This window comes from Spermophilus citellus (assembly GCF_964194105.1).
Source record: "Spermophilus citellus genome assembly, chromosome: 8".
NCBI classification, from domain to species: Eukaryota; Metazoa; Chordata; class Mammalia; order Rodentia; family Sciuridae; genus Spermophilus; species Spermophilus citellus.
Genome location: NC_138189.1, coordinates 136,233,176 through 136,244,725, shown reverse-complemented (window position 1 = coordinate 136,244,725; position 11,550 = coordinate 136,233,176). Strand labels below are relative to the sequence as shown.

The 11,550-nt window shown below is 37.2% G+C and overlaps 1 protein-coding gene across 1 annotated transcript; it reads right to left on the bottom strand.

Moving 5' to 3' along the window:
* Positions 1–2,435: 2,435 nt before the first annotated feature.
* LOC308654554 (adenylate kinase 4, mitochondrial-like) lies at positions 2,436–3,902 on the bottom strand. Its single transcript, XM_081304151.1, has one exon. It carries the CDS (start codon positions 3,865–3,867, stop codon positions 3,196–3,198), a length of 672 nt encoding a protein of 223 aa, XP_081160277.1. The 5' UTR covers positions 3,868–3,902; the 3' UTR covers positions 2,436–3,195.
* Between the last annotated feature and the right edge of the window lie 7,648 nt (positions 3,903–11,550).

The following is an 11,550-nucleotide window of genomic DNA, read 5'->3' as shown; positions in this document are numbered from 1 at the left end:
AAGTTCTATTTAGAGGATTTTCCAAAGAATGAGTAAGATGTGAGAGCACAAATTACACCATACTTATGACCGGTGACATAGTCCCTGTGCCAAAATTTTAGTGTACAAATGTAGTTTGCTTTCTGGCTTTCTCTCTCTCTCTCTCTCTCTCTCTCTCTCTCTCTCTCTCTCTCTCTCTCTCTCTCTCTTTCTCTCTCTCTCTCTCTCCTGACCTTTCCTTCCTGGAAACATAAATTATAAAAAGATTTCAAAAAGAGTCAGTAAGCCTATAATAATTAGATCTCCACTTGGTTTTAGGAGATTTTGGCCATTGTATGTAGGTTCCTGCTTCTCCTACAACAGACTTATGAGGACAAGAACAGTGAGAGAATAACCCTGAAGGCAGGGGGAGATGAGGAAGCACTGCATACGTCTGAATCTACCTATAGACTGGAACTGTAGAAATAAGCCATTTTTTCCTGTTAGGTTTCAGTGATGCCAGCAGTGTAAGCAGGAACAATTGGAATCAGATCTATCCTCAGGAGAAGAAGATCCACTTTAAAAAGAACTCAGATGGGACTATGCTAAGAAAATGCAAATCTTGAACATAGTGCCACTTCCTTCTTTGCTCAAATACCCAATAAATAAGAGTTCTAAATTTTGTCATGTTGGGGAGACTGAAGAGAATCAGAGTAAAACACATGTAAACTATATAAGCCATTGTACAGTATCTAGCCATAATGCTGTCACTGTAAAACCCTTGGACAGGAACTGTGTCCACTGCTTTATACTCGGTGCCTGGCAGTAGATACTTGACATAGTAAATAATGAAAATAAGAATATTCCCCATTTCATCATGGCTTCAAAAGGGGCCTGTTTCACTTGAAGTCATCCTAATAGACTATAATCCTGAAATTCTTCTTCTGAAGAACAGCCAATTCCAGAGAAGTCCTCCTCCTGCCTGACAGTGTGTGCTAGTTGCACAAAATGAGCAATAATCCTTGTGGGTATTATAAAGACACACACCAGTGACTGCTTATCTCCAAGGGACGCCAGAACATTAGATGTCTAATATCAACTGTTGCAAAGACATGATAGTGATACTGGATGAATCGTGTAGTGCCACACAGCATCTGTCTCCTATCCAAACTGAGAGCAATCACCTCCTACACCCTCAGGCCATTGTGCCAGCTGTTCTCTCTGCTTGGAATGATCTCCCCCAGTACTTACAAGATTGGCTCCTTCTTATCATTCTTGGCCTAACTTAAATGTCATCTCCTCACAGAGGTCATCTAATCTAATGATGTATCTCATTTGCTCCTTTTCACATCACCCTGTTTTATCCATAGCTCAGTTCTCTTGCTTCCTTAATTGTTTTTACTTTCCTGTTTGTTTGATTATTATCGATTATCTTTCAACCAAAATTTAGCTCTTAGAAGGGACTTTTTAAAAGAAGACCTTCTTTACCTCTATATCCTCAGCTTCTAGAACATAATATACGTTCAATATATATTGTTGAATAAATGAATGAAACATTTCGTAGGTAAGTTAGTGGGACCTGTTGAAAAAGACCCAGGAACCCAATTCTAGCCAGGCAAACAAAGGACAGGGGACTGATCAATTAGCAAATGCTCTTTTCTCAGTCCAACCCTCCCCCAGTCCATGCTCTGTCATCCCCAATTGGGGCCCTATACACATCATCAGGCATTCTCTGGGTTGCAGGAGAATTTCCTCGTAGACTTAGAGGTTCTGCAGGGCAGAGGCTGTTCCATATCTGAGCCCCTAGAATATGAGAGACACTAGAAGAAGGGTACTTGTTAAATTGTTGGCTAAAGGAACAAATTTTTTGAGAACTGTAGTCAATAGAACTGAACTAAAGTCCATCTTTACTATGAATGAGGGAGCTAACTTTGGCAAGTTTCATACTTTGAGTCTCATTTTCCTTATATAATTGATAAATGTCAAATGAGATAACAACAATGTAGAATTTCCTGGTATTAGGTTTGGACCATAATACCAAAAGACACAGTCCTGAATGCCACAATCCCAAATGTTGAAATTCTGAAAGATCAAAATTCATAAGGTTGGGGCTGGAGTTGTGACTCAGTAGTAGAGTGCTTGCCTGGCACATGTGAGGCACTGGGTTTGATCCTCAGCACTACATAAAAATAAATAAATAAAATAAAGTTATCATGTTGATATAACTAAAAGATTTTTTTAATTCTTTTTTTTTAGCAGCATATTCAAAATTCATTTTGTTGTCTTGAATAAAAAGCTTAACTATTCTATTAGTCCAGTAATTCCATATGGTCTTATTTCCTCTATACACAAAATATGATCTTCCAACATTTCTATAGATTAATTTTTGAGGATTCCAAAAGATTCAGCAGGGGAGGTTCTATTTTTTTTTTTTTTTCACAATAAAATGAGCAGAACAAGCCCATGAGAATCAGACCAGCCTTTAAATAAGACCCTCTGCATGGCTCAGTTCATGATGCATGAAGAGATTCAATGTAACCTCTAGCTCTCAGTTCATAAAAAAACAAATCTGAGAGGGATAAATGCAGCAACTATCTGTATTATTTAATAGCCTCTATTTAATATCCTAAGATGTAAGAAAACAAATCCTTTCATTCCAGGATGTCTGCAAAGGAGAGACACTGTGGAGCATGGATGAAAGGCGTTACTCTTAGCAGGAAAAAAAAAATGAATTGTGAACACAGTCACTCAAGATAAGCAACCACTGAGAGCAATAAGATTCAATTCCACTGTTACGAGGGGGCACAAAGCAGAGAACTGTGGCAAAGCCAAGACTAGCGTCCTCTGCATTCTCGTGTTTACTGGTTCTGTGTTTCAATACAGCCTTGGAAGGGTGGGGAGAACCAGAGACCACCGTCATCACATGCAAAAAGAGGCTATTAAAGTAACAACTTGGCTGTCCAAACCCAACTAGAGTGTAGGTTAGACACCTGAAATCCAGCCTGCACGGGCTTGCTTGTGAAGGGCTTGACAGGTCCAGAATTGCCTTCTTTTGAAAGACAGAGGAGGACCTCCTCATGAGCCCTTTCTATTTACTAGTTTTCCTATCAGTTCACCATTTACACAGAAAAGATGCTGTACGCTATCTCAGCTGACTTCTAATTTGGACATGGCATCAATGCTACACACACGATTGAATGAACGACCACATCTTCTTGGTTCTTCCATGGGACAGGCTCAGTAGGCTTCTTTGGACTGAATAGGTGTGATCTTGTTGGAGAACAGTGTGTAAACATAAGGCCAGATTTTGTTTGTCTCCATCCCAGAAAATTGGTGGAGCACTCCTCGACTCTTGTATAGTTCGATGACTGGTTTAGCTGCATCTTTATACCGTCTTAGCTTGGCAGCAACCGCTTCAGGCTTATCATCCTCCTGCTGGACGAGTGGCTCACCAGTGATGTCATCAATTCCATGCACATGAGGTGGGTTGAAGTCCAAATTATAGACTCTTCCACTAGGAGGGTGAATCCAACGTCGACTGAGACGATCTTTAAGTGTTTCAAATGGAATGTTCAAACTGATCACTAGATCCAGGTCACAGATTTTGTCAAGGGCTTCAGCCTGTACTATTGTCCTTGGAAAACCATCCAGTAGCCAGTGTTGGCCGCTCCTGAGCTCCAGCTCTGACACCATTAGGCGTGTGATCACGTGATCTGGAACCAAAAGACCTTTCTCCAGGTACTGCCTTGCCATTTCGCCAACTTCCGTGTTGGCTTTGAAGTTCTCCCGCAAGAAGTGGCCACTGGAGAGATGCTGGAGGCCAAAGTTCTGGGCGATCCTCTGGCACACGGTGCCCTTGCCCGAGCCAGGCGGCCCTAGGATGACCGCGCGCAGGAGTTTGGAAGCCATGGCCTTCGCGAGGAGGCGAGCGGCCCCGGAGGCAGCCCCGGGAACTTTGTTTCTTGGCCCCTGCCTCAGGCACCCTCTGCTCAAGCGGGGACTCTCCTGCCCTTTTTTTAATTCTTAAGGTCTAAAATCTCTAAAGATCAAACTCCCAAAAATATAAATCTGGGGAAAATAGATTTTAAAATTTGTTTAAAAATCATTTATTTATAGTTAAAGGGAATTTTTAATTGATTTCTTAAAAAATAAATGACAACAAAATGCATTACAATTCTTATTACACATATACAGCACAATTTTTTATATCTCCGGTTGTATATAAAGTATGTTGATGCCAATTCATGTCTTCAAACATGTACTTTGATAATGATGTCCATCACATTCCACCATCCTTGCTAATCCCCTGCCCCCTCCCTTTCCCTCCTACCCCTCTGCCCTATCTAGAATTCATCTATTCCTCCCATGTGCCCACTCCCTATCCCACTATGAGTCAGCCTCCTCATATCACAGAAAACATTCGGCATTTGTTTTTGTTTTTTTTTTGGGGGGGGGGGTTGGCTAACTTCACTTAGCATTATCTTCACCAACACCATCCATTTTCCTGCAAATGCTATAATTTTATTCTCTTTTATTGCTGCATAATATTCCATTGTGCATATATGCCACATTAAAGGGAATCTTTTTGAAAAACATATAAAAACACTACAGAACACTTTAAGAGGAGGGAAGGGGGTAGGAATGATGGTGGAATGAGTTAGACATCATTACCCTAAGTACTTGTGTAAAGATGTGAATGATGTGAAAATACTCTGTGTACAATGACTTGAAAATTGTGCTCTATATGTGTAATATGAAACGAATTGCATTCTGCCATCATGTATAAAAGTTAGAATAAATAATTTAATTTTTAAAAACAGAAAATAAAAACCAAACAACAACAACTACAAAAGCAATAACATAATACTTTCTAAAGCATAAATCCCTATTAGCTCAGGTGTAACAATTACAAGCAAATAAACTGTATTTATAAAGAAATAGGTCAAAAAGTGAAATGCATTAATGAATATCACTATGATTGGTAATTTTATGCACCTATTTTATAACTAGTCATCTGCAATACCATGATGAACATCCCAAGTCTTGATAAGATCCATCAAAAATTCTGATGGGTCACTACCACATATGCAGTTGCCCAAAGAGCCAAAATCTTAAGACACTTTATCTTTCTCAAATGCCAATGTACAAACAAAGACATCTTTCCATTTATTGAGGGAATTTCAACATTTTTATATGCACACACAATGCTTACACACAAAGCCAACATTTTGAAAATGTGCTTTCATGGAGTCAATTTAATAAAAATCTCTTAAGACACATTAGAACTCTAAAAGTCATTAAGCAATTTATACCTCCAAGATTAGATATGATACAAAGGTGAAATACATAACACTGTGAATTGTATAAAATAATACTAATAATTTAAAATAGTGGGGAAAAATAAAAAGAAAATTCAACATATAAAAAGGAGGATTAGAGGGATACATTATACACAGTTGAACACATGTTGTCCATAGAGTTGGCCAATTTAAATGACCATTAAGCATATTTTGAAGTCTTGCATTGCATGAATAGTTCTTTTTTATTTTAAGCATGAATCTCTGAGAATATGTTCATACCAATTTTCCCTAGAATTTGGCCTTCTACCCCTCTTACATAGTTTCCCCTACCCTCAATCAACGGGAATTGTGGTTTTCAGCATTTTGGCTTTCAGAATATTAACATTCTGGATTTTAATCTTTTAAGATTGTGATTTAGGGAATTTCAACATTTAAAATTTTGACATTGGACATTGCAGGATTATGGTTGGCACTGCCTGGCAGAGTCAATTTTCAAGAAACACTGGTTAGAGAAAAGGGCTATTCAACCTAGTGAAGCTTAATATTTTGAATGAAAAAAGTAACAAATACTATTTTGAGGTCTAAGAATAAGATATATAATTTGTTATCTCACAAATAGCAAGACATATATTTCAGTTTTATTGTAAGGGAAAATATGGAAAAAGCAATAAAGATAAAACTTAATGTTTTTCAAAGCCACAAGAGGGAATGATAATTAAATAACAGTATGATTTTTCTTTTAAAATAATTTTTAGATGAATAAGGAAATGGCTGTCTCCAGTATTTGTCACTAAAAGCATTTAATTCCTCCTTAAGCTTCAGGAACATAAATGAAATCTTTCTCATTTTTTGCAGGAAAAAATGTTAATATGCAGGAATGTTTCCTGAACTTTCACAGTGAAATGAGCCCATCTTGTGGCCTTTTATAATATTACCACTTTTAAAATGAAATACTCTATAGGTTTTCAGGGTGTTTTTTTATTCAATAATTTTTAAGCATTTACTGTGTCGCAGGTGTTATGCTAACTTTTCAAGATGTATGACAGAAAAAGTGAGGAAAAAGGTTCCTGCTCTGAATTCATATAAATCTAAAGAAGAGACAGACTTTTAAGTGGAGATATCATGGAATAGTTAAGTGCTATTAAACGAAGAACTCAGAATAAAACTGGTAAATTCCCACTTCCAGGAATAATGACTCTAATCACAAAAGATATTGTGTCTCCTAAGAAGGTGGGTTAAATATTAACTTCCAATCTGCATTTCATGAGGAAGTGCTAAGATTTTCTTAACCTAGCCAGCCCACAGAAACCTGAGAATACCTGGATGTCATCTAAAGTCACCCATTTTCAGAGTGTACCAAGTATAATATTTTCAAATAGCTTCCTATGTATTTTTCCTATTGGTAAGTAGGTTTCCCTCTATTATCATTCACAATCATAGCTTTAAGAAAAAGGAGAAGCAAAAGGTTTGTTTATTTGAGGAAGTTAAGGAAGTGATATATTTAGACAAGAAGAGGCAGAGAGAATCCCATTCTTTCCAACCTGATGGCTTGAGGGACAAAATGACAATAAACTTTGTAGAGGAGCAAGCTTCAAGGGAGAAGGAAGACGATATAGTTGGCTGCTAGAAGTGTTTCCTTATTCAGGCTATGTGAGGAGATTGTTATGAAGGGTGGCCCCTTACCAACAAATGGCCACATCTGTGAGGTTGAGATGGAGGGGACACAGTCAGCAGAGAGGACTGTCCTTGTGTTCCTGTGTGACAGAGATGCTGAGATGAGAATCCACAAGACAATTTTGGGATCTGCCACAGCAGAGAAAAAGCTGATCCCTATTGCTTCTGTTGGTCTGTTGACCAAGTTCAAATAGCAGACACTTAAAAGGGTCTCAGAAAAATCAAACGTTAAAGAGAGGCCAAGAAAACAGAAAGGGCCGTTAAGAATAGATCTTGACTATGCTGAAAAATGGTGAAGTCCAAGCTTACCAGGCACAGAGATCAGTCATGGACCCTAACAAACATAAAAATTAGGTATCAAACATGTCTCAATGCACAGTAGCCAACCTATACAAAAGAAGGAGGACTCCTTGCCCCAAAGCTTAAATGTAAATGTAATATAGGCTCCATTCATTTACTCCCCTGTCAGCCTCTCTCTACCCCTGAATATATAGAGCACAGTCTTCACTTGCTTCTACTGTTTATACCCCTACGTATCTCATTCATTAAAACAAATGTTCTTCCTGAGAGTCTATCTTCCTTAAATGCACAAAATAAAGAATTGGGAAATGCTAATTATTTTTAAAATATATCCTGCCATAATGTTTATATGACTATATAATTAAACATGGGATTTCATGACAAAAGCAAATTATAAAATAATATCAAAGGCAATAGAAAGAAAAGAGATTTTAAGCTTGATATAGATCTCCTTAGTAGAAGTATACAATATAATCTACAATTGTGTTCTTTTCTTCTTTGTTCCTTTAGTTCTTTCAACAAATATCTTTGAATACCTACTTTATACCCAATACTAGGCAGATAATTAGTACAGATATGATTTAAAAGACCAGGGAATCTTTCTTTCCTCATAAGTTTCAGATCTGGATATTAGATGCATTCTTCAACAATTCATTCAGCAAATACACATTGAGTGTTTACTAAGTACAACTACATGTTCTGCTAAAGCATTAGACAGTAATAGTAGTGCCAGAAATTAATATAGGAAAGGAACAGATCATAGAAAGATTAGATCAAGTAGGCTGTCATTGTTTTATCAAGACAACTAATGGATTCTGGAGCAATGTAGATGAATCAAGGTTATGATTTTATGACTTCCTTTAGATTACAGTTGAAAGGGTTGCTCTCCTGTAGTTAAAGAATTAAGATCAATTCCCTAATTAGAAGACTGTATGTTAAATACCAATATGACAATTTCTTTCACAAATTCCTTCTAAATAAATAAAAACTATTCTTCCTTATGCTTCCAGTCCTCATTCATTCAACTTATTCAATAAATATACCACCATTCCATGCCAGTGAACTATACTAGGTGCTTGGGATACAATCATAAACAAGACCTCTGTCCGTTCCTACTGCCTGTATTATTTTTCCATCAATTCTTCCAATCTAAAAGGGATATGGAACTATAGACTTCTGTATCAGTCTATTTTTGCAATACATAAGATAAATAACTTATAAAGAGAAAGATTTACTTAGCTTATAATTTGGAGGTTCAAATCCAAGATTGGGAGGCCCCATTTTTTTTTTTTTTGGCCTCTAGTGAAGTCAGCACATCACAGCAGGAGTGCATGTCAATTAAGTGTTCACATATCAAGTCAGGAATCGGAGAGGGAGGGCATGGGCAGGGTCCCACAACCCCTTTTAAGGGCAAAGGATGTTCCATTAGGCCTGACTTCTTAAAGGTTCAGAACAACTCCAAGTACTACCACCCTGAGGACAATCCTTTAACACAGGTGGCTTCAGGGGACACTAAACCATAGAAATCTCTTTCCCTATATCAAGCCCATTTACCTCATTATCTGCCTCCACAAGTGTGATCAACCACAAGATGCCATGTTGCTCATACACCTAAACTCAGGGCTTCTCTAAGAGGCTGTCAACTTATCTAAGTGACAGAATAGGAAGCAAAGCACAAGACCCGCGCAGAATTTTTCAGGACCATTTTAGCATTTCTGTTGTTCCTAAAAGACTTATCCACTGGGGGAAAAAACAGGAAAACTCTCACTAGCAATTTTCTCTTTTTCTGTCCTCTCCCTCACATTCCAGGTTTCTCTGCCTAGATCATGCCTGAATCTTATGTTTATCCTGTGTAATAGATCTCACATCTTCCCTACCCTAGAGGGAAGCTGAATATTATGTATTAAAGTAAATCTTTTGAAATTCTTCCTCCTTGGAGCAGCTAGCTCTTGAATTAAAAGTCTGTCTTTCAAGACTATCATCCCACAATGAATTATTAAATTCAAAACTGATCAGCGATCTCATTATTCTAGGCTGTCTTTGTCTTCTTCACAAATCACTAAATGGATGAAGATCTATAAAACAATAAGAATAATTTCAGTACAGGGGAATGAGAACCTGAGTAAAAAATCCTCAAATAGATTCCTGCTGCTTATATTTGAGTAATTACTTGAAAAAATGTCAGTCTCTCATACAATGAGGCATATGTCTTTACAAAAGGAACTGTGTCTGTTTCCTTCCCCAATTAATGAAGACATGGGCTTTGCCCTCACCATGTTAGACTGCCCAGACAGACAATTATACAAACAATTACAATCCAATGCATCCTGTTCCAAAACAAGAAATGACAAAGTGCCTTAGGAGAATGTTGTTGGAGAATGACTTAACTCAGACTTGAGTGACAGAGCAGGATCCCCAGAAGTGTTAGATGATGTGGGAACTGAAGGGTAAAGAGAAGTTAGTAAATAAAGTATTTGTGAAGAACTCCACAAATTATGCTCCAGAGTTTGGATTTGAAACCCATTGAAGGGCATAAATAATGAACTGGGAACTTTTTAAAAGGTTACCCTATGGGACAGAGATTCCACTGGGAATGTTTGGAGGTGAGAATGGCGATTGGAAACATCTATAGGATTCTAGCCAGGTTTGCAGAATTACAAGTGGCCTGGCCCAGATGGGCCAGTGGCACTGGAGATGTATGTGAGTTTGTGATAAAGCAGGGTAAGAGTAAATAGAGTTCAGGATATCAACAAGGTTTTCAGCTTGGGTAGCTGGACAGAGCCATTGACTGACATGCAAATCAAAAATAGAAATAGTTTTGTGAAAATCTCCAAATGCTATTTGGAACAATTGTACATAATGGTCTCATGCTCATTTATTCCTCAATATAAATTTTGATTCCTCAAAAGTTTGGGTTTTTTTTTCAAATTTGTCCTCACTAGCAAAAATCACTTTACCTTTCTGAGATTTGGTGAGGGGACAGAGACATTCCTCTCTGGGCCTGTCCTTCCCTATCACTTAAACAGAGACAACAAACTTTCTCTGTTAAGTATCAGACAGTAAATATTTTAACTTTGTAGAACATACAGTCTCAGTCACAACTACTCAATTCCACCCTATAGCAAAAATCGGCCATAGAAAATATATAAATGAATTGAAATGTGTCTCAATAAAATTCGTTTTATTTTTTTAATTTGGTGCTGGGAATTGAAGCCAGGGCCTCATACATACTGACTGAGCATGCGCTCTACCACTGTACTATACCCCAATCCTCCACAAAAAAAAAAAAAAATGTTTATTTACAAAACTAAGCAATGGGCAGGATTTGGCCCATGGATCAAAGATTATCAAATGCTAATCTAGAGTTATTCTTCCCCATATGCCTCAGCGTTCTTACAACTAGTTTTTTGTTATTGTTTTTGGTAACTATTGAGAGCAGGGTTTCTTGTTCATTTATCTTTCAGCCAGTGCATTATTGATGTATAAAAATGCTAGATATTTTTCTACCTGGGAATTAAAAAAACCATTCCTCCACTTTGGGGTAATAAATAGTACAAAACTAATTTTAGATCTCATATTATTAAATATTATTAGGTTGATTTCATAACAATGACATCATTATTAAAAATATGCATGACATATAAAACTAAATTTTACTTTCTGTCCATTCACAAATACCAGTTTATTTGTTATTCATGCCTAGGATTATTTTTTAAATGATAATATTTTCATCAAAATATTAACCCACTTATTTTTTTCTTTTTTTTTAACACACCATGATCAAGAGAAGTTTATTCAAGGATGTAAGATGGTTCAATATATGCAAATCATTGAACATTATGCCTCACATCAACAGGTCAAAAGATTACAACCATATTAGAGTGGGCTGGGGATGTGGCTCAAGCGGTAGCGCGCTCGCCTGGCATGCATGCGGCCCGGGTTCGATCCTCAGCACCACATACAAACAAAGATGCTGTACCCGCCGATAACTAAATAATAAATATTTTTAAAAATTTTCTCTCTACCTCTCTCTCTTTAAAAAAAAAAACATATTAGAGTTACTTTATATTATGTAGAGAGGAGTGAAGAGAGGGGAGGGGATATGGAATAGGAGATTAAAACCATATTAGAGTTACTTTATATTATGTAGAGGGGAGTGAAGAGAGGGGAGGGGATATGGAATAGGAAAAATGGTAGAATGAAACAGACATCACCACCCAATGCAGATATGACTGCACGACTGATGTGACTCTACAACATATACAACCAGAAAAATGAGAGATTATATCCCATTTATGTATGATATACAAAGTGCATA

What these genes read in the sequence shown, in the direction of transcription:
- LOC308654554 (XM_081304151.1), bottom strand. Translation starts at nt 3,867, where the DNA reads ATGGCTTCCAAACTCCTGCGCGCGGTCATCCTAGGGCCGCCTGGCTCG.